This window comes from Panicum virgatum, chromosome 8K, assembly GCF_016808335.1.
Source record: "Panicum virgatum strain AP13 chromosome 8K, P.virgatum_v5, whole genome shotgun sequence".
NCBI classification, from domain to species: Eukaryota; Viridiplantae; Streptophyta; class Magnoliopsida; order Poales; family Poaceae; genus Panicum; species Panicum virgatum.
In genome coordinates, this window is record NC_053143.1 from 13,455,503 (window position 1) to 13,478,130 (window position 22,628).

At 45.2% G+C, this 22,628-nt stretch overlaps 2 protein-coding genes across 3 annotated transcripts; both read right to left on the reverse strand.

The window, feature by feature from the left end:
• Positions 1-3,271: 3,271 nt before the first annotated feature.
• Positions 3,272-20,921, reverse strand: LOC120643988. The gene is made up of 3 exons (XM_039920510.1): positions 20,839-20,921; positions 3,838-4,235; positions 3,272-3,739 (listed from the first exon to the last, which is right to left on the reverse strand). The coding sequence occupies exons 2-3, from the start codon at positions 4,143-4,145 to the stop codon at positions 3,688-3,690; spliced, it is 360 nt and encodes a 119-aa protein (XP_039776444.1). The 5' UTR covers positions 4,146-4,235; positions 20,839-20,921; the 3' UTR covers positions 3,272-3,687.
• Positions 19,907-20,841, reverse strand: LOC120643989. Of its 2 annotated transcripts, none has more exons than XM_039920511.1 (2): positions 20,441-20,839; positions 19,907-20,342 (listed from the first exon to the last, which is right to left on the reverse strand). In XM_039920511.1, the coding sequence occupies exons 1-2, from the start codon at positions 20,746-20,748 to the stop codon at positions 20,291-20,293; spliced, it is 360 nt and encodes a 119-aa protein (XP_039776445.1). In that variant the 5' UTR covers positions 20,749-20,839; the 3' UTR covers positions 19,907-20,290. The 2 variants fall into 2 exon arrangements, with proteins under 2 accessions (XP_039776445.1, XP_039776447.1); XM_039920513.1 differs by having other exon boundaries at positions 19,918-20,336; positions 20,441-20,841.
• Positions 20,922-22,628: the final 1,707 nt, after the last annotated feature.

Sequence of the window (22,628 nt, forward strand, 5' to 3'; positions counted from 1 at the left end):
TTTGTTTTCAGGAATGACTTGTGATGACCAAAACACTAGTTTGACTTTGCCTAGTGTTTTACCTACTGGCTGGTCTATGGAGTGGGAACCATCCCCGACCAGCAATGACTTGGCTGAATGATGTCATGTTCGGGCTTACCATGGCATCAACCCTACGACGTTTGTGCATAGTCGTGTTTTACTTTTCCACTACAGAACTTCTATAGTAAGCGTAGCTTATTTTTAACTCTTATAGAACCTTCTAAACAAGTTTGTAAAAGCTAAAACTTCGGCTTGCTAGCTTTTAAACTCTGATGTAAATTACACCCCTTATCTATGTGATGTAAAATTTTGTGGAATGTTGTATCTCTGACTCGCCTTCGTGCGGGATGTATACTTGTGTTACGATCGGATATTCAGTGGTTACATCGGGATGTTACCCGACAGACCAATGATTATACCAGTTGAGACGCGTTTAGATGTTTAGCGCACTCAAACTGGTGTAATTCAAACTAGTTCTGCCACAAATAGAGATCATGAAGATCGAGCCAATGAAGGAGACCTCAATGTTCCACCTATATCCTCATCATTTGAGCGCAGAATGTGAGAGTATATGGCAGCACAAACTCATACTCTACAAGCAATGGCTCAAACCAGGGCCAATATCCACCAGCATATTACAGAGCAAGCGTCATTCCCTATGAAGGACAACTCTATTAGCTATGATAACCATCCAATCCCAACCGATCTGCCACCATTTGATAAAGAAAAGTTGTTAGCTATGCAAGCTCGTGTCTTACAAGGAAAGTTGCAGTCTAAAACATCAACTTCAGATAACATGGAGATGACCAGGGCAGAAGTCCCCACCGGACCAGTGAAGAGGCAAGTTGCTGAAGCATGGAACAATGGGAAACGTAAGAGGAACTATGAAACACCAAACCCGCTGATAGAAGAACAACATCAGGTTGGTAGGATTCCAGGAACATGTCAGTGTTGCGAGCATTATGGCCATCTGTGTCTCCAAGAAGATAGCTTAATGACAGCGGAAGCAAGACATTACCATTTAGATATCAATAGGAAGTTATCTGCCCAAGATCCAATCCTAGAAGGGGTCGCCCAAGATGAAGACAATACTCAGACTATGAATCTCGAGGATTGGACTATCTCTTTCAAAGAGTTTCAGCCTAGAAGAAGCAAGCAGCCTGAGAAACAAATTAGTAAAGCAAGCCAAGAAAAGGTGGAGCTAGCACAACTATTGGCAGATAGAAGTGTTCAATTCAATTCCAACCAATCGCAGCCAAAAGTTGTTCAACCTCCATATGACAACTCTATCAAGAAGAATTCTGATGCACAAGCCATTCCACCAAGAAATGAGGTGGAGCAGAAAGAAGGTCGGGATGGACATGTTAAAGGAGTAGTGTGCTTTAGATGTGGTGAAAAAGGCCACTATGCTAATAGATGTCCAACAAAGCGAGGAAGCCAGGATGGGTATGCTAAAAGAGTGTGTTTTGTATGTAGTAAAGAAGGGCACTATGCCAATGGATGTCCAACAAAGCATAAGAAGACTAGATCCCATGATCTTGGATTATATTGCCTCAAGTATGGAGAAGATGGACACCTTGCCAGTTGGTGTGAAAAGGATGATGATGATCAACCCAAGAACCGAAGCTCCAATAGCCATACACTCGGTCAGACGTCATCAGTTGGTCCCCTTGCCAGGACGGATGACCAGGATACCTCAGCTAGATGAGAATGTCGTCAGTCTCCAATTCTCACGCCACCGTGAGTCACCAAGATAGTAAAGCAAGAAAAGCTTGTTTCCACAATGCAACGCATGCCTAAGGAAATTTTGGAAGATCTGAACTTTATGGTTGGTTTATCTTCGTCACTTTACTTGAAGGTTATGAGATGTGTATGAGGACTTGAGAAGTGATACCATATACTCAAGCCAGAAGGAAGCAACTAAGCTCTATTCAAATCACTTTATCAAGGTACGAAGGATGGGACAACAAAGCTGAGGAAAGAATTGATAGTTACAAAATGGAGATAGACTGAGTATCCGTCAAGTGTTGTAGCACTGAGGAAAGATTGAATGGCTTGGCTATATGTAGCACTGAGAATAATATTTTGGATGACATTAATCTTTATACAGTTCTTGAAGATTTTCCATCAAGAAATGCACAAAGACGATTTTTTACAAAGAACTGAAGCATTATATTTTATTTAATCATAATAGTTATTGTTAGTTTTTTGTTACATGGGTCTTTATGTTCTTATTTGCCCAAGGGCACTTAAAATTATAGAGCCGGCCCTCGGGAGGCCACCACAGCGCGCACCATCACTGGCACGCGCGAGTCCACAGTCTTGGCGGCGGCGGCGGCAGCGCACCAGTAGACATCATGGAGACCCCGGCGAGGACGCCTTTCTCCTCGACGTCCGCGGCCTCTTTAGGTCGGACGTCCAGGTAGGCCGGCACCTATGTCACGCTAGTCATCGCTTCTCGTACCATGGGTGAGGCAGCGCCACCGGTCCCCGATGACAATAGCTTCCCGGTCGCGAGAGTGGATTTTGTGCCGCGCGGCGCCGTTCCGCCGGGAATCTGGACGATCGTGTTTGCGTCGTGATTCGGGTGGAGGGCAGACCGCCGAGGAGGTAGGAGCGTATAAATGAACAGTTGCAGGTCCATCGTACTTCTACAGTGGCAGGTCCAGCTGGGAACATGCGTTGTCAAACGCTCAGACCAGGTGGGCGACGGTTCTAGAGTTGGAATCTTCAACAGTAACATCGAGAGTAAAAAAATACTTTCATCCGGCGCTAACGGAGCAGCTCTTCATCTTCCTCACCTCGTGAACACAGGTCGGGGATGCCGTGTTTAGTTCCCACCCAACCGTAAATGTAAAAAAAAATCACATCGAATGTTTATTTCGACAGATGCATGCACAACTGTTTGTGCATCACAAGATTTGAGGTAAAAGGGCATGCACAACTGAAGATGCACATATCTTAAGTTATTATTTGTATATAATATCAAACAGTGATAATCTGCAGATTGCTCTATGCTAGTGCTTCCCCTGTGCATCTGACTTGATACACTATAAATAATAATAACATGAACATGCACATATCATTTTGCATATAACAAAAATTATAAAAAATGGTCAGTAGATAATATTCACATATTTTGGGGCAGATAGTAGATGTCGAAACTATTGAACATGTGAGATGCATAAATAGACTTTAGCCTAGAATCTTTAGATGCACATTCTTCACAAACCAAAAAAAAAACTACGCAAACGTCAAAATTGAAGGCAGCACGTGTTTAATAAAATAAAAAATCTCGAAATTTGGTCACCTCAAGATTATGCACACCATTTTCTCAAACAAGAATAAATCCAACTATTCTATAGATAATGAAGCAAGCTATTTAGTGCAGAAAGTTATATTTTTTCCTTGCAACAAAAGGACACCCAAGAATCATAAATGAGGTTCACATATTAGCTGCCAGCTTAGTGCTGTCAAGCCCAGCATCGCCCTCCACCGGTTACTGCTTGTTGAGGCAATGCCCAAGAAATGAGTGATGCTCCACCAAGGAAGCACTGCAGCCGGTGCAGCCAGAGGCAGGAGCTCGAGCTTCAGTGCAGCCTGAACACGTGGAGCACTTGGATGCCAGATCCAGCAGCAACCGCCTCTCTAAGCAAGATTCAACTCTCAATCCGTGAGATCTGGCTGCCGCGTAGTCGTCATCGCCATCCCTCTGCACCTACAGCAACAAACGCGAAGAACATCAGCACCTGTGAAGAACACGAGAAGCCACGAGGAACATCATAAGCGCGACGAAGTAGCTTCCGAGAACTGTACCTTTTCTTGTGCCCTCTTCCGAAATCCACAGGAAACCTCGAATCCATCTTTGGCGGGTCCATGGGATGCGAGCTGAGGAGCTTGATGGCGGTGGCCTCCCCGCGCGACTGGCGTGGGGGCATGAGCGGCGATGCGTTGCCTTCGGCGGCAGAGTCAGCACCGTCGCCGGAGGTGGGGTCGACATCGGAGGCCTCACCGTTGGACTCAGCGGCAGCATCCGGAGAGCATGAGCGTGGATTGGGCCTCCAGACCTTGCGCGACGGCAACGCCGCGGTGCCCCCTTCCGGAGCCCGGGTCGGTACAGCCATGGATTTGATTATGGGGAGATGAGCTGTGGGGCAAGCGGCCGGATTCGAGATATCTCGGGGAGCAGAGGGAAGGAAGGAGGACGACGCAACCTGTCCCTAATATTACATACACCGGTTGATTACATCGGTTAAACCGGCGATACACCGGTTGATTGCTAACGGCTAGTTTTTCAATTAGCAGTTTACATACACCGGTTGAACCGATGATGGCTTTTGGGGTACGTCGGATTAACCGGCGTTACGCAGTTTTCTGGCAGCTTTTCTCCAACGGCTATATTTGCTTATGCTGCCTATATATACCCCCAAGGCCGGGTCATTTGAAAGTGCTGGAGTTGCTGGACATCCCACACACACCCAAGAACATCTCCAACCACCATAGAGCTTCATTGTACATCATATAGGCTTAAGCACACTTGTGAGAGTGCTTAGTGCTTGTAATAAGGATTAGTTCTTGCAAGAGCTCCCTTGAGGAAAGTCTTGCTGTGGCAAGCAACTTGTGATCCGTCGTGTGACCCTCCGTCTTGGTGTGGAGTGGCAACGACACTTTGTGCGGGGGAAGAGGAGGCCCCCTCCTTGGTGGAGAAGCTCCGTAGTCGATTACGGCCGGGTGACCGAGAGAGACAGTGGCGGTGCACGAGACTCGGTGTCTTAGGGGCACTTGCCTTTGCTTGCCGGCATCGCCTTGGTGGCGTAGTGCAAGACGGTGATCGGAAGAGCCTCGGTGTCCCGTGGACGTAGGCGTTTGTGCCGAACCACGTTACATGACCGTGTCTACTCGGGAGTTTGCATCCCTCTTGCACTTACCTCTTTACTTACCGCATTACGTTTCCGCATTTACTCTATCTTGCGTCCCTTTACTTTTCTAGTTATTTTGATTAGGATTGGCTAGGTTGCAAGTCTTTTAAGGGTAAATAGAGAGTAGCATAGATAAACCTTAGTCATAACTAGCATGTATAGGACATGTTAGGTTTATCTTATGCAGGTAGTTTGAGCCCTAGGTTAAAAAGCGATTAGCGACCCTATTCACCCCCTCCGCCTCTAGAGTCGGACACCCCAGTGATCCTTACATCATGTCGATCAAAACCACGGCAAGCTTTTGCAAGGGAAACTGGCAAGCGAGCGCTAAAACCAAGGAGGTGACTGAAATTTCTCTAATTAAAATAGCGTTCAACTCTAAAAAGTTGGAAAGAAACACCATCGTCCACCTCCCGAAGAGTGCAAAGAAACTGGATGGTGAGGAGACGAGAACTATTCTCCTCAACGGGCACAAAACCATCCCATCCAACCGCATGCCAAACATGAGCAAAGTCAACATCCATTCCTGTTTTTTCAAGAAGGTCCGGATCGAAGGCTCTGGTATGACCAAAGCTTCGATTCTTGATCATGGCGTAGGCTTGACGCTCGCGGTCATCTTGCAAGTCGAGGTATGGTGCATCATCTTCATCTATCTCCATGTCCTCGGCTTGCGGTTCTGCAGCTTGCTCCTCGAAATGTTCTTCTTGTTCGTCTTGCTCATAATCCATTGTAGTCGGTGTTGGTGCAGGTTCGGGGGAATGATGAGAGCTCGACTCGCCCTGTGAACGGGACGAGCCCAACCTCGTCATCCTCTTGAGAGCTCCGGAAATTTTCCACCATGCACCTCTCATGTTTGCAACAAGAACGAACAAGAACGAACGAGAACAACTCGATTCTGGTTACGTTAGTGAAATGAAAATGAAACTCTTACCCAAAAGTTGTTCCTCCAAATATGTGATCAATCTTGCAGCAAAAAATGAGAGAGAGTGTGTTCTTGCAATCAGACTTGAGTCAAAATCCAAAGGAAACCCGAGCAAGAATGTGTGAGAGGGAGTGAGAGTGGAGAGAGTGAGCATGAGAGCTCATCACCCCTCTCTCGGCCTCTATTTAAAGGAATTTGGGTGAGTGCACCCGAGGAAGAGCCAGGCACAACGGTCAGGTAGCCGTTGGAGAAGGTGGGGCCCAGGAGCCGTTGGTCCTGGATCGGCCGACCTGTGGGGTCGGCCAGCCCTAGGGTGGCCCCCTGGTGCCCCCCTTTGGCCAGAAGCTTCCTCAATGGTTATGAACTTTGGAAATATGGTGCACGGCCAAAAGTTTGCTCAAAAAGATATCAAAATTATTTTTCCCAAAGGATTTTAAAACTCAAAAAATATTTTTGGTCTTTTTGTAAAAAGGGAAAAGTGCTAGAAAAATTCTAGCATGCAGAAAACAATTTTGAAAATTTCAAATATGCAGTGGAGAAAAACAAATAAGGTGCAAAAAAAATATTAAAAAGCGGAGAAAGAAAATATGAGATAAATACCAATTTATCTTTAGCAAGGGCGGGTCGTTTAAAGTCCGACGTGCATGACTTTTCTCCATAGTTCTTACCATTCGTCGGCTCGTCCTGGAGAACTGGACGAGGGCGAACTCTTGACTTTTCGCCACGCCTTCTTTTCCTTCTTTCTTTTAGGTGTGGAGGGTCGTTGTTCTGGCTGGGGTTCTAGTGCACCCCAGAGTGCTTGCCCTGTCTTGTTGGATCATGAAGCGCTGCTCTTCCTTCTTTTTGAACTTGAAAACCATATCCTCCCTTCCGACACGGAAACGGATTTCTCCCTTTCCGACATCGATCCTTGCCTTGGCAGACCTTAGAAAAGGTCGCCGAAGTACGAGGTCGACTCCGAGGTCACCCTCCATATCCATTACCACAAAGTCGGCAAGGACGAAGGAGTCTCGTACTCGTACGAATATGTGTTCGGCTATCCCTTCGGAATACCGAATGGTTGAATCTGCAAGCTGTACGAGCATAGTTGTTGGGAAAAGAGCAGGATATTCAAGTGCTTCATATATTACCTTGGCATTATATTCACGCTTGCCCCCCAGATCGCATAGGCATCGCTCGAAGTGTTTGATGTAGATCGAGCACCTGATCATGGGGACCCCTAGCTCCTCTTGCACCGCTGCCACCATGCCATCCCAAACGTCGTTCCTTGGGGGATAGTACCTACCTGCATGGTTATTGCGTGGTGGCCTCCGGGACGAGTTATCCCATCCGGTAGACATCATGCTGACATTTTCAACGGGAGACTCGGGTTGCCCCGGGATCTTCTCGCTCTCAACAGCATGTAATGAAGTAGCAATTTGTGCAAGCTAGGTTTCGATCATTTTGTTGAAACTTAACTGATTTTTAAGAGTAGAAGACAAAGCTTCAAGCTTAACATTTAAACTTTCCAGGGTTTTATCATTGGCCAAAAGCTTTTTATTTATATTTTTGTTGATTTTAACTTGGCCAAGAACAAGTTCTCTCAAGGGAGGTTGGTTTGAATTGAAATTCGAATTATATGAAGGATTGTAGTTATTACCTCCCTGAAAAGGTGGACGTGGCTGGTTCCACCTCTGGCCTCCTTGTTGTGGACGGTACACGTTGTTGTTGTTGTTGTTGTTGAGGTAGGCGCAGTCTTCACGAGTTTTGGGGCAGTCGTTCCCCGAGTGTCCTTCATTACCACAGACTTTGCACGTGAAGTACGATTCCATGGCACGAGCATAGTTTTCTCTCTGCTTCTTGAATTCGGCCCTTTTGTCGAGATGCTTCAGTAGGAGGTCCAATTTGGCAACGATCATATCCGTCTCCTTGACGATATGCGTGCCCTTGGTGCGGGGTTGGAGTCATTCATCACTCCACCCCTTATTGGAGACTATCTTCTCGACTAATGCTTTGGATTTGGTTATGGTCAGGTCGAGGAAGGCTCCTCCAGCAGTAGCATCAATATTGGCTCGAGATGTCGTTGTGAGCCCGTTGTAGAAGCTTTGCAGGACGAGCCACTCGTCCATGCCATGATGACGACAGGCCAGGATGTATTTCTGCAGCCTCTCCCAAGCTTCTGGGATGGATTCCATCCCTGTCTACTGGAAACTTGAAATTCTCCCACGCAGGGCATTTGTTTTGCCCAGTAGGAAGAATTTTGCGAGGAACGCATTGGAGCATTTGGCCCAGGTGTCGATGTCCTTTTCTTTATAAAACCACTATTTTGCCTTCCCCAGGAGGGAAAAGGGAAACAGACGAAGCTTGACAATGTCGGCGGCGACATCCTGTATGACAACAGTGTCGCAGAGCTCCAAAAAATTCTGCAAATGTGCATTTGCGTCCTCATTTGGCTTGCCACAGAATGAGCTAGCCTGCACCATGTTGATGAGGCTTGATTTGAGCTCGAAGTTCACATCCCCGACATTGATGTTGGGGCCAGTGGCCACATTGTCGGTGGAGGGGATAGAGAACTCGCGGAGAGTCTTTTCAGCCATAGCCTCAAGAACGAGTGGTGCTTCCGAAATGGGTTCCTGTGCCCGGAGGATAGCGAGAGGAGGAACGACGCGAGGTCGTGCCTTTCTCACGAGCCTCTCTGGATTATCTATGTAGTTTTCCGGCAGGGAGAAACCAGTCATACACTACCCCTGTCTTCTTTCAAATCAAAAATAAAAGAAGATATAAAGTGCCATTAGCCTGAAAGAGTAAAGACTATATCCTGAGTACAAGGTCTAAGTTAATATCAGCACAATATCTTTGTTCACATGCCGTCCCCGGCAACGGCGCCAGAAATGCTTGTTGACATTTATTAGCGCAATCACTAGGAATGGTTAATCCTTAGCAACAGCGCCAGAAATGCCTATTGGCAGTCCGTAGTGCAATCACTAGAAATGAGGGCGCCGAACCCATCCTAGCAACTGCACCCAAGTGGTGCCACTCTCGTGGTATAATCAATACAATTACAGATGGATCCACAAGCGCACAGATATGCTGTTGTAGCATTTCACCCGGAGAGTAAGGGTATCGTTATTTATTTGTGTCCCAAAGGACGGCAGCGGCAAAGGTATTGTACTCAACATTAACCAAGACATTGTGCCTCAAGCTATAGACAATACTCTAACAGGGTTAAGTACAGATAAAGAATAAGCAAGGGTAATGTGACACAGCACACATCCACACTCCAAGAGGAAGGAATAAATGAGAGAAACTATAAAACAAAGAACTACTCTATCCTACATCAAGTCAGCTGGAGCTTAGGCTAGGTTAGGTGTCCTAGTGCTTCTATCCAAAGCTGGGGTCATGTTAGATCATGGTTAGGACTACAGGTGTCAGGAAAATGGGATAGCGGGGAGAAGGTCCTGCACCGGAGTAAATCCAGTCCCGTTACCTCTTTGCATGAACTCCTACACCGAACCCGAACGTCGGGGAGTACGCTAAACGCAACACTGCTGTTACGCCAGACGGACATGGCTGTCACCACCTGCCGTCTACCCCAGCCACACCGTGGAGAATGGTCATATCCGAAGGATCCCGCATACCCGAGCATCACGGTCGTGTATGAAGTCACTACTCTAGTTTCCCCAGGTCTCCCACCCTTTGGATGGACGAGTAAAACACTAGAGCAAGCCCAAAAGCACAACGAACCTCTATCCGTACCCAGATCATCAGGCCTAACCAAGACCGTAGCATAACTTATGAACGAACTAAGTATGGATTGATAAACTATCAAGATAGCAAAGCAATCATGGCAAAACTCTATATTATGAATAGAAGTCTGACAAGTCGGATACAAAGCCATACTAGGAGCCGAGGATTGCTCAATGACCCCCGAGGACGACTTTCTCGCTAAAGAGAACTAGCCTAGCTCCACTACCTAGCTAAGAGAGCAAGAGAGAGAGCCTTCTTGGAGAGAATGGAATGAAGTGTATGTGGGGGGGGGTGGAGGAGAGGCCTATTTATAGCTCTAGAGGTCAGTTTTCCGCCAACGCACATATGGAAGGTGATCAGGTGCCTTGGCAGCCACTCCTCCTCGAAGTGCACTTGGACGGAAACTAGGCCAGGTTCGGCCGACCCAGGGGGTCAGCCGACCCCACCTGGCAGCCTCTCGGCCTGATCTTCTGCTGGATGGTATATTCTTTGATCCTTATCCTTATCCTCTGGCGCATCTTGCGTGGTGGCCCTGTTTCCTCTGACATGTGGGCCCAATTTATAAGGGTGTGACGCCGGATGCGATATTCTGCGTAGTTGTATGGCGTCTGCTGTGTGTTTTCGTCTTATTCCTCTCCTGCTCATCTGAAATGTACAAAACTCAAAAACAACTGTGGAGCGAGGTTAGTGATACAAATATGGGAGTAAGGCATGTAGTTTTCCTTTATTATTGAGTATAGTTGACGGGTGAAAATGACACTTAAGCACCGTCAACATGAATCTCGGGACGAGATTATCTTTAGGGGGGTAGAGTTTGTAACACCATAAAGTAGAAGTTGTTTGAATTCAAATGGATTTGTTCAAATAGTGTTTAATTTTTTTAAAAAACAAAATAAAACTTTTCCTCTTCCTCCCTCCCTCTCCAGCCCAGCCCAACTCCCCCCTTTCTTTCTTTTGCCGCGGCCCAAACAACCAGCACCGGCCCAACCCAACCCGCCATCCCTCTTCCTCTCTCTCACTTCCAGCTGGGGCCCACACGTCTGCACCTCCTTCTACCTCCCGCCACCCCCTTTCCAAACAAGCGTCGCGTGCCTTCCCCGCCGCGGACGCCCGCCCCCGAGCTCTGCCTCCCCTCTTTCCCCGCGGCATTGACGACCGTAACGGCCGCGACGCACGCGATCCTTACTCCCTCGGCCAGTAACGGCAGCCATCACGGCGGCCTTAGTGGCTGGCCACCCAAGCGTCGCGACCCTTTCTCCTCCCTTTCCCGGCCTTCCCTATACCTCTCCCCGCCTATAAATGGCGCACCTGAGCCTTGCCTCGCTCCTTTCCCTGCTTCCGAATCTCGCGCTCCCTTTGCTCTACGGCGCAGCGCCACCGCCGTTTCAAGCTCGATGCCGCCACTGTTGATCTCCCGCTCCGCCATGCTTCCTCACCGCCCGATCGTCACCGGAGCTAGGTGAGGTGGTGAGGACCCTCTCCAGCCCCTTTTTACCTCTCCCCCTCTCCAACGGATCAGATCTGTTAGATTTGAGCCGAACCAGAGCCGCCGCAGCACTTTTGCAAAAGGGCCCCCATCTTTTCTGCAAATCAACCCCCCCCCGTCCATATCAGTTCAAAAATAATTCCAGAAAGGTCCTTTTTCTTCCATTTTAACCCACGAACTTCCTAGAATTAGAACTCGCCATCCAAGACTTGAGTTTTTGCATGCTAGCCCCAGCGTATAGGGTTTAATTAGGTTCTAGCCCCTGTTTTCTTCATATCTAGCCCATAGAAGTTCAAAATCCTCGCAGAAAAGTCCCTGGAACCTAGCTTAAGCCATATCTTCACCGTTTTAGCTCCGTTTTAGCTCGTCCTTGTTGCGTTAGTTTTGTATTAGCGTAAGCTATCGTTTAGTAGTGTCATTGTGTCATTGTGTTGCAGTTCCTTTTTTAATTAAATATAGATTTAATTTGATTAATATTCTCTCATCTAGTTTTTCTAAGTAAAAGCTAATTAGATGTTTACCTCGGTTTTCATAATTGATATTAATATGATTAATGCCAACTTAAATGTGTTTTCAAAATAATTTGTTTTGTTCACCTAGAATCAGCTACCCGTTTAGATGCTCTCATAAGTTTTGTTTCTAAATAATTGATTAATTAGTGTAATTTGTACATAGACAACCATGTATAAAATTTGACTAAGTTAACGGCGTCTTTTTATAAATGCAAATATGTAATATGATTAATTACAACGAGGGATGTTTTCTTTTAAATACCCTTTACATGTGTTTTTTAAATAAAATAAATAAAGTTTATAGTTCTTATGTTTTCTTTTATAATTCAAACCTTTCGATAGCAGTGGCTTTTCAACCTTAGTTCCGTTCTCATCATTTTTTGCGATTGCGTGATCCTTAGAATCGAGCCCTATCCTTTAGTATGCTTTTTTAAAACTTTTATTTTGTTTTGGTGTATTGTTCTTAGTTGTTCTTGTTTGCTTGCTTTGTATGATTGCTTCGAGTAGAAGGATCAATGTTCGAAGCTGGAAGATCAAGTTTTCCAAGTGAACAAGAGCTGAAGAATAGTAAGAGTAGCTTTCGTTGGAGAAGGCAAGTGTCCCAAACAACCCTTCTACTTATGCTTTATTATAAGAATACTATGATGAATTAATTGGAACATGGAGAACCACCCAGGAAAACCGTACAACCACAAGAACCATATGGCTCTGGTCTTGGCTAATTAATTAGAGACTCTAATTTGAAGTGGTCTTACTGAAAGGGCAAGAGGGGCAGCGGGAGATGGGGTATAACCCGGTTCTCTTGGGATGTGGTCTTTGTTAGGACACTATGCCCATTAGGGAGGCTTATGCTCTACTACTGCTCCGGAAACCTTAGCGTACTACTTCTTATTAGGGAATTTTTGTAAATGCCTCGTAGCGTACCTATGCAACCACACCTCAGAAGTGTGGTATTGTGCCCGGCTAGCACATCATAATTGGGTCCAAAGTTCTTCTGAACTTTTACGCAACTTGTGGTCAAAGTGTACAACCTCTGCATAGTGTTTAAAACTGATGTATCAGCCGTGCTCACGGTCAAGAGCGGCCTAGACCCTCACATGATTAATTTAATTTGAAAATGGATTTAAATCATTTTCTAGTTATTTTTTGTGGCCTTGCTGAGTACCAACCATAAGTGTACTCACCCTTACTTACTGCTGCTCAGAAGAAAACGTTGTTGTAAAGTCTTTTGAAGATGATGCTGAGTTCTAGGCCTACGCAGCCCCCAGTCGATTGCCTGTTAAGTTTAGAGTCTTCATTTCCAGGATAAGCTGTATAACTCTGATAGTCTTTAATTTATTTTAATTCTCTTTTTCGTGATACTATTACTGATTATTCACTTATATTTTCACTATATGTATGGAACTTGATCCTGGCATACATATAGAGATGCATTCGGTTTTGTCTTTAAAATCGGGTATGACAGAAGTGGTATAAGAGCTGTATGGACTGTAGGACGTAAGCCTAGATAACACTGGTCACTTTCTAAGGACTAGTTTATTATAAAAACAATTCCTTATTAATCCTTGACTTCTTTGGTGAATATTCTCACTTCTTAACTATTTTTGTTTCTCAATTCATCTTGATAACTCACCTTTCTCACCTGATCTCTGTTCATTTGCACTTCCTTATTTTGCAAATGTAAAACCCCCCATCCCTGTCTATTGACTTACCCTCTCCTTGATAACTTATTTTGATACTTGACCCTTGGTCATTTACCGTTTCTGGTTTTTTTTCTAAACCCTCAACCATCATCTACTTATTCTCTCTAGCTCCTTGATTACTTCTTGATTTTGAACATACATCTGTTTTGATGAATGATTCTCCAATCTCATCCCCAGCTCACCTCCTTTTGAACATACCTTCTTTTGATGAATGGACTCTACCTTGTTCTTCTATCTTTCTTTATCATTATTTATTTATTGTCATTCACTTCTGATCTTGTCTTTACCATCCAACCAGATGGCGAGTCCCAATAGTGTGACACTTTAGGTGTCTAGTAACTAGAACATAGGATAATGTGTGAAATTTGTGTTTGTTCTTGTGTGAAAGTTTAAATTTTCAATGCAAAAATAGGGGTATTTTTGTAATTATGGAAAATTACAAGTCCCTTTTTGCAAAAGTTTTTAACTTAAGTGAGCAAATTCAACTTTGTGAAGGGCTTTCTTGCAAACATGCTAGTAATCATTACTTGGCAGCTTTATTGCATTTTAGTCCTAAATTTGTTGTAATTTGCTACCAAAAAGTGTTTTTCTTTTATAAATTAGAGTTCATTTGAACTTTTGAAAATATTTTAAAATCCTTTGATCTAGTGCAAATTTGCACAATATGAAAGTTGTAGATCTTGAAAAACTGAACAACTTTCATTTTGGGTATTTTTTCATTTGAGCCCTAATTCAGCGGCAAATTTTACTTTACTTCTAGGCCCCTGAATTTTCACATTTTACAACCAAGTCCTCCCAGTCTTCTTCAAGCTCCAGCTTCGCCGGAGCTTCTGTAGCGCCGCCGCCGCCATTTCCCCACCGCGCTTTGGCTTCGCGCTGCCGGTTGGGACAATAATCGACTTCCCGGCTTCCCCCTGGCCCCACCCCCTTCCTTGCTGGCGCCCTCTCCTCTTCCCACGTCGCGCCGCAGTCGCCGCCCCTATTTCTTTCTCCGGCGAGCTCGACCGCCGCTGGGAACCACCTCTGTGAACCGCCTCGCCGCCTCCACGCGTCGTACGTGAAGCCCCGCCGCAACTAGCACCGCCTTTGTTGGCCTGCTAGCCCTGCGCCACGCCGCCCCGAGCGCCACCTGGCCAGCCGCCATGGATCTCTCTGTCTGCCACCGAATTCACCTTTCCCTTAGTCGAACTCATCTCCAGAGCTCCTCCTGTCACTCATCCTTCTCATCTCTGGGCTATAAATTGCCCCGGCCAGGCACTATCGCCGGCATACGCCATCGCCGCCCTTTTTCTTAATTCCGGCGAACCCATGCCGCCGTCGACCCGCCGCTGTAGCGCCACTCCCATCACCACGACCCCCTAGTTAGCTTCGCCGTGACCCTGTGAAGCTAACCCGCCACTTCTTGCCGCCGTTCCCCTGTTGGAGCACCGCCGTCGTCGTTCCCCTCCGCCGCCGCCCCCTGTCTCACGCCGACGAGCCTTCTCCGACCTTCTTTGCTGGCTCCCAAGCACCCCAACAGGTGCGCCATGGCTCACTGTACCTCCCTAGCCCCTTGTCCCTCATCGCCGATGAACCCCCTTGCCGGAATCCGACCGGCCCTCCCCTGTCTTCTTCTTCCTTGGGTCAAGGACCCAATTGCAATTATTTGAATCTTTCTAGGGTCCTTTCTGCAAAAGATCAAAACCTTTTCTTTATTTTATGTGATGGAACTTTGAAAAATCCTAGAAAAATGTAGAAAAATGTCAAACCAATTTTGTTGTGTTCCTTGTGATTAGCTCTACAGTTTGATGCTATGAGTTTGAGTTATTTTCTTGTGTAGCTAATTCTAAAAATAGGGTTAGCTTATAGCTCTTTTTATTTATATCTTTTGTTCTAGAGCTATACTTTGAATGAGCTTTTGACCATATGCTCTTTAGAGTATGTCAAGCTCTGTATATTTTTCCTAGACCCATTAGTGGACTCTAGTTTGTACTTTTAAAATTTCTTTCTAATGTATTGTTTATGTTCTTCAGGATTTCTTTTAAAAATACTTTTTGTTGAAATAAAAATCCCTTTTTCATGTTATTTTATGGAGTTCTTTGTATTCAATTTTACTCTATAAACAATTGCCCAGTAAAGTAAAACTTTTAAGTTTAATCTTAACTATTTACTTTATTGGATTGCAACTTTATAGTGAAGGAAAGCAATACTCAAGCACTTCACTAATTTCCAACTACTGCATTGCATATAGAAACAACATCGCTAGCAGACGGAACATACGAGCTCATCTAGGAGCCAGTCGGGGATTTTTCTGAAACTCAGGCCAACATTGTTGAAATAACTGTAGTCCCGAACTCCGATTCGGAAGAACCAAAGCCTACTGACTCTATAGACACCACTGAAGGCAAGCCCCGGTGCATAATCCTTTTTTTTACTTGTGCATTTAAGTTATTGGAGTTGATTGAAATCCTTAGATGCATAATTCTAGGTACCTATTGATTGAACACTAGAAATCTGAGTCCGAATAGATGCTATACTAATTAGGACCGGTAAAAGTCGAGTGATTGCCTGTCACTCGCGAGCTTTATAGGAGTTGATTGTTTACTTTCTTGCAATCACTATAAGGACCATGGACGGATTTGGTTACAAGCTTCATGGTTGAAATCCGTCTGTATTGATAAATTGCTAAGGCCGCAGTGTGTGGTAGCGGTGGTTAAGCGTTTGAAAGTACTAGCCACATGCCGTAAATACGGTACACGGTAAGCCTAGTAACTGATCGGCCCGGCGAGTAGACATACCTCCCACTCTCTCTTAGAGATAGGAAGTTAAGTTATGTTGGAAGTTAAATTATGTTACAACACCACGGGTGCAGGGATGTGGACTGTTCCCTGTAGTCGGAGAGAGTGGCACTGATCCATGAACCGGAATGAGAAGCAAACGGTTGCTTGGGAGTGACTCGACAGTGCTCCAAGTGTGTGTGTTAGGTTTACCCTTGCAAGGTTGGAAATTTGATTCAGAATCGTTCGTTTCTCGCGGATATTGAGACCGCTTGATCCCTTTGCCACATAGAGTAAGAAGTGAAAAATTTATGATACTTAATCTTGTTGGATGCAAATTAACCCTCTACCATGTTTGTGTAGATAGGTGCTTATCTAGACTAGTTAATCTAACTAGAATCTGAAAGCTAAAATTTGAAAGTAAGGATCTACTCTTTGTTGCTTTTCAGCAAAAGAAACTCCAGAGCCTTCACAAACCTTGCATGTCTAGTTAAATAGCTAGTATAGACCCTTAGTCGGGTTAGTCTTGCTGAGTATTAGTATACTCAGTCTTGCTTGTGACTTTGTTTTCAGGAATGACTTGTGATGACCAAAACACTAGTTTGACTTTGCCTAGTGTTTTACCTACTGGCTGGTCTATGGAGTGGGAACCATCCCCGACCAGCAATGACTTGGCTGAATGATGTCATGTTCGGGCTTACCATGGCATCAACCCTACGACGTTTGTGCATAGTCGTGTTTTACTTTTCCACTACAGAACTTCTATAGTAAGCGTAGCTTATTTTTAACTCTTATAGAACCTTCTAAACAAGTTTGTAAAAGCTAAAACTTCGGCTTGCTAGCTTTTAAACTCTGATGTAAATTACACCCCTTATCTATGTGATGTAAAATTTTGTGGAATGTTGTATCTCTGACTCGCCTTCGTGCGGGATGTATACTTGTGTTACGATCGGATATTCAGTGGTTACATCGGGATGTTACCCGACAGACCAATGATTATACCGGTTGAGGCGCGTTTAGATGTTTAGCGCACTCAAACTGGTGTAATTCAAACTAGTTCTGCCACAAATAGAGATCATGAAGATCGAGCCAATGAAGGAGACCTCAATGTTCCACCTATATCCTCATCATTTGAGCGCAGAATGTGAGAGTATATGGCAGCACAAACTCATACTCTACAAGCAATGGCTCAAACCAGGGCCAATATCCACCAGCATATTACAGAGTAAGCGTCATTCCCTATGAAGGACAACTCTATTAGCTATGATAACCATCCAATCCCAACCGATCTGCCACCGTTTGATAAAGAAAAGTTGTTAGCTATGCAAGCTCGTGTCTTACAAGGAAAGTTGCAGTCTAAAACATCAACTTCAGATAACATGGAGATGACCAGGGCAGAAGTCCCCACCGGACCAGTGAAGAGGCAAGTTGCTGAAGCATGGAACAATGGGAAACGTAAGAGGAACTATGAAACACCAAACCCGCTGATAGAAGAACAACATCAGGTTGGTAGGATTCCAGGAACATGTCAGTGTTGCGAGCATTATGGCCATCTGTGTCTCCAAGAAGATAGCTTAATGACAGCGGAAGCAAGACATTACCATTTAGATATCAATAGGAAGTTATCTGCCCAAGATCCAATCCTAGAAGGGGTCGCCCAAGATGAAGACAATACTCAGACTATGAATCTCGAGGATTGGACTATCTCTTTCAAAGAGTTTCAGCCTAGAAGAAGCAAGCAGCCTGAGAAACAAATTAGTAAAGCAAGCCAAGAAAAGGTGGAGCTAGCACAACTATTGGCAGATAGAAGTGTTCAATTCAATTCCAACCAATCGCAGCCAAAAGTTGTTCAACCTCCATATGACAACTCTATCAAGAAGAATTCTGATGCACAAGCCATTCCACCAAGAAATGAGGTGGAGCAGAAAGAAGGTCGGGATGGACATGTTAAAGGAGTAGTGTGCTTTAGATGTGGTGAAAAAGGCCACTATGCTAATAGATGTCCAACAAAGCGAGGAAGCCAGGATGGGTATGCTAAAAGAGTGTGTTTTGTATGTAGTAAAGAAGGGCACTATGCCAATGGATGTCCAACAAAGCATAAGAAGACTAGATCCCATGATCTTGGATTATATTGCCTCAAGTATGGAGAAGATGGACACCTTGCCAGTTGGTGTGAAAAGGATGATGATGATCAACCCAAGAACCGAAGCTCCAATAGCCATACACTCGGTCAGACGTCATCAGTTGGTCCCCTTGCCAGGACGGATGACCAGGATACCTCAGCTAGATGAGAATGTCGTCAGTCTCCAATTCTCACGCCACCGTGAGTCACCAAGATAGTAAAGCAAGAAAAGCTTGTTTCCACAATGCAACGCATGCCTAAGGAAATTTTGGAAGATCTGAACTTTATGGTTGGTTTATCTTCGTCACTTTACTTGAAGGTTATGAGATGTGTATGAGGACTTGAGAAGTGATACCATATACTCAAGCCAGAAGGAAGCAACTAAGCTCTATTCAAATCACTTTATCAAGGTACGAAGGATGGGACAACAAAGCTGAGGAAAGAATTGATAGTTACAAAATGGAGATAGACTGAGTATCCGTCAAGTGTTGTAGCACTGAGGAAAGATTGAATGGCTTGGCTATATGTAGCACTGAGAATAATATTTTGGATGACATTAATCTTTATACAGTTCTTGAAGATTTTCCATCAAGAAATGCACAAAGACGATTTTTTACAAAGAACTGAAGCATTATATTTTATTTAATCATAATAGTTATTGTTAGTTTTTTGTTACATGGGTCTTTATGTTCTTATTTGCCCAAGGGCACTTAAAATTATAGAGCCGGCCCTCGGGAGGCCACCACAGCGCGCACCATCACTGGCACGCGCGAGTCCACAGTCTTGGCGGCGGCGGCGGCAGCGCACCAGTAGACATCATGGAGACCCCGGCGAGGACGCCTTTCTCCTCGACGTCCGCGGCCTCTTTAGGTCGGACGTCCAGGTAGGCCGGCACCTATGTCACGCTAGTCATCGCTTCTCGTACCATGGGTGAGGCAGCGCCACCGGTCCCCGATGACAATAGCTTCCCGGTCGCGAGAGTGGATTTTGTGCCGCGCGGCGCCGTTCCGCCGGGAATCTGGACGATCGTGTTTGCGTCGTGATTCGGGTGGAGGGCAGACCGCCGAGGAGGTAGGAGCGTATAAATGAATGCAGGTCCATCGTACTTCTACAGTGGCAGGTCCAGCTGGGAACATGCGTTGTCAGACGCTCAGACCAGGTGGGCGACGGTTCTAGAGTTGGAATCTTCAACAGTAACATCGAGAGTAAAAAAATACTTTCATCCGGCGCTAACGGAGCAGCTCTTCATCTTCCTCACCTCGTGAACACAGGTCGGGGATGCCGTGTTTAGTTCCCACCCAACCGTAAATGTAAAAAAAAATCACATCGAATGTTTATTTCGACAGATGCATGCACAACTGTTTGTGCATCACAAGATTTGAGGTAAAAGGGCATGCACAACTGAAGATGCACATATCTTAAGTTATTATTTGTATATAATATCAAACAGTGATAATCTGCAGATTGCTCTATGCTAGTGCTTCCCCTGTGCATCTGACTTGATACACTATAAATAATAATAACATGAACATGCACATATCATTTTGCATATAACAAAAATTATAAAAAATGGTCAGTAGATAATATTCACATATTTTGGGGCAGATAGTAGATGTCGAAACTATTGAACATGTGAGATGCATAAATAGACTTTAGCCTAGAATCTTTAGATGCACATTCTTCACAAACCAAAAAAAAAACTACGCAAACGTCAAAATTGAAGGCAGCACGTGTTTAATAAAATAAAAAATCTCGAAATTTGGTCACCTCAAGATTATGCACACCATTTTCTCAAACAAGAATAAATCCAACTATTCTATAGATAATGAAGCAAGCTATTTAGTGCAGAAAGTTATATTTTTTCCTTGCAACAAAAGGACACCCAAGAATCATAAATGAGGTTCACATATTAGCTGCCAGCTTAGTGCTGTCAAGCCCAGCATCGCCCTCCACCGGTTACTGCTTGTTGAGGCAATGCCCAAGAAATGAGTGATGCTCCACCAAGGAAGCACTGCAGCCGGTGCAGCCAGAGGCAGGAGCTCGAGCTTCAGTGCAGCCTGAACACGTGGAGCACTTGGATGCCAGATCCAGCAGCAACCGCCTCTCTAAGCAAGATTCAACTCTCAATCCGTGAGATCTGGCTGCCGCGTAGTCGTCATCGCCATCCCTCTGCACCTACAGCAACAAACGCGAAGAACATCAGCACCTGTGAAGAACACGAGAAGCCACGAGGAACATCATAAGCGCGACGAAGTAGCTTCCGAGAACTGTACCTTTTCTTGTGCCCTCTTCCGAAATCCACAGGAAACCTCGAATCCATCTTTGGCGGGTCCATGGGATGCGAGCTGAGGAGCTTGATGGCGGTGGCCTCCCCGCGCGACTGGCGTGGGGGCATGAGCGGCGATGCGTTGCCTTCGGCGGCAGAGTCAGCACCGTCGCCGGAGGTGGGGTCGACATCGGAGGCCTCACCGTTGGACTCAGCGGCAGCATCCGGAGAGCATGAGCGTGGATTGGGCCTCCAGACCTTGCGCGACGGCAACGCCGCGGTGCCCCCTTCCGGAGCCCGGGTCGGTACAGCCATGGATTTGATTATGGGGAGATGAGCTGTGGGGCAAGCGGCCGGATTCGAGATATCTCGGGGAGCAGAGGGAAGGAAGGAGGACGACGCAACCTGTCCCTATCTATAATATTAAAATGAGCGAGTGGGACCGTATACCCACTGTATTTGCGAAAACCACTGCACCGTATACATATATTAAAAAAAACACCCACGTCCTTCCCGAATCTCGACAAACCTGCTACGCGCGGGCGGAAGCACCATCCACCGTCCGTATACCCGGCGGAATGGCCGCGGGCGGCTCATTTTAATTTCCCCTGCGCAGAACGGAGAAGTCCCGCGCAGGCGGACCTTTCAGTTAGGTACAGCTGACAGGTAGTAGCAGTTGCACGGTGAAAAAAACAATCACTGAAACATTCCCAAACTTACGGTTTGTACAGGTCTACCTCTTGTCCCATCCCTCTCAACCTCAGCAGACAGGTCCTGAGGGATACGGTGTGCTCAATTTGAATAACAGATATTTTTAATTATTTTTATTTTTGTAGTATAGATTTGAACATCAGAACAGATTTAAAGTTTGGTTCTATATCTGATTGCAAATGAGCAAAAAAAAAATTCCACCGGTGCCATAGCTGCGCTCGTGAGCACTGTAGCAGAAAGAAAAAAAATCAAAATGAGTAGAAACAATAACCATCCATACATCATGACTAAAATAGTCTATTCCCACCATTTCGTACATAAGAGCCGGAGCTATGTTATCACACTGCTAAAAAAATCTAACATATTAGACGGCTGCTCGGTACTGGCTAAAATGTCCAGTACTAAAGAGACCATTTAAGTACCAGTTGGTATTACTGACTAGTAGTAAACGGATCTGCGTTCAAAACAAATAAAGAGAAAAAATGTCGCAAATCACAAATCATGTGAATTTCATGCATAATACGTGTGTGCGTTCTATGGGATTCGAACTCACAACCTCAATTTCATGCGTAATATGTGTGTGCGTTCCGTGGGATTCGAACTCAAAACCTCAAATCACACGTAAACCTTGCTTATCATCTCACCTACACAACACATGTGTTAGACTTAAATATGCTTTTCTTTTGAAGTAACACGTGGAGGATCATTTAGAACCTGATCAAGACCCCGATCTGCACTAAATATCACCATTTAGTACTGTGTAGTGTTATTGACCAACACTAAATGGTCACACCATTTTAGTAAACACCAACCGGTACTAAAAGGTGACATTTAGTACCGGTCAGTGTTTTGGCCCGTTACAAAATGGCTCGGGAGGTTTTTAAATTTTTAACCGGTACTAAAATGGCTTTGTGCGAACATTAATACCGGTACTAACATGCGGGACGAAAGCTCATTTTTCTAGCAGTGTTAGCCAAACATGTTCTTTAGATCCATGTTTTTCCTAGACCGAAGAGGTGGAGCTGCTCCATGCTAGGGTTGGCGTGGGCGGAGCTGGATTTTGTGGAGTGGAGCTCTCCAAAAGAGACCCATATAAAGATCCAAAATAATTTGAAATATTTCTCACCTATATATAAATAAAGATAAAAAATAATTGGTAACATTTCTCACCTATATACAAATAAAAATAAAAAAATAATTGAAAATATTTCTCACCTATATCAGGTTCGTCTTACTCCTCACGTTGGACTCATATGTCGGGGGCAAGAGAGGCGGGACGAAGGGTAGACCCATAGAAATCATATGTTTAGAATGTTTCTGCCAAAAGTATTTTTTTCCCACCTGCATGCGCATACCCTCTACCACACACACTTGCCTGCTCAGGGGCCACCCACGATCTGCCAGCGACGCCTCCACCACACTCGCCCCGGCAAAGAGTCTACATCCCACCCCCACTCCATTGGAAGAGCTGCAGATCGCCAAGG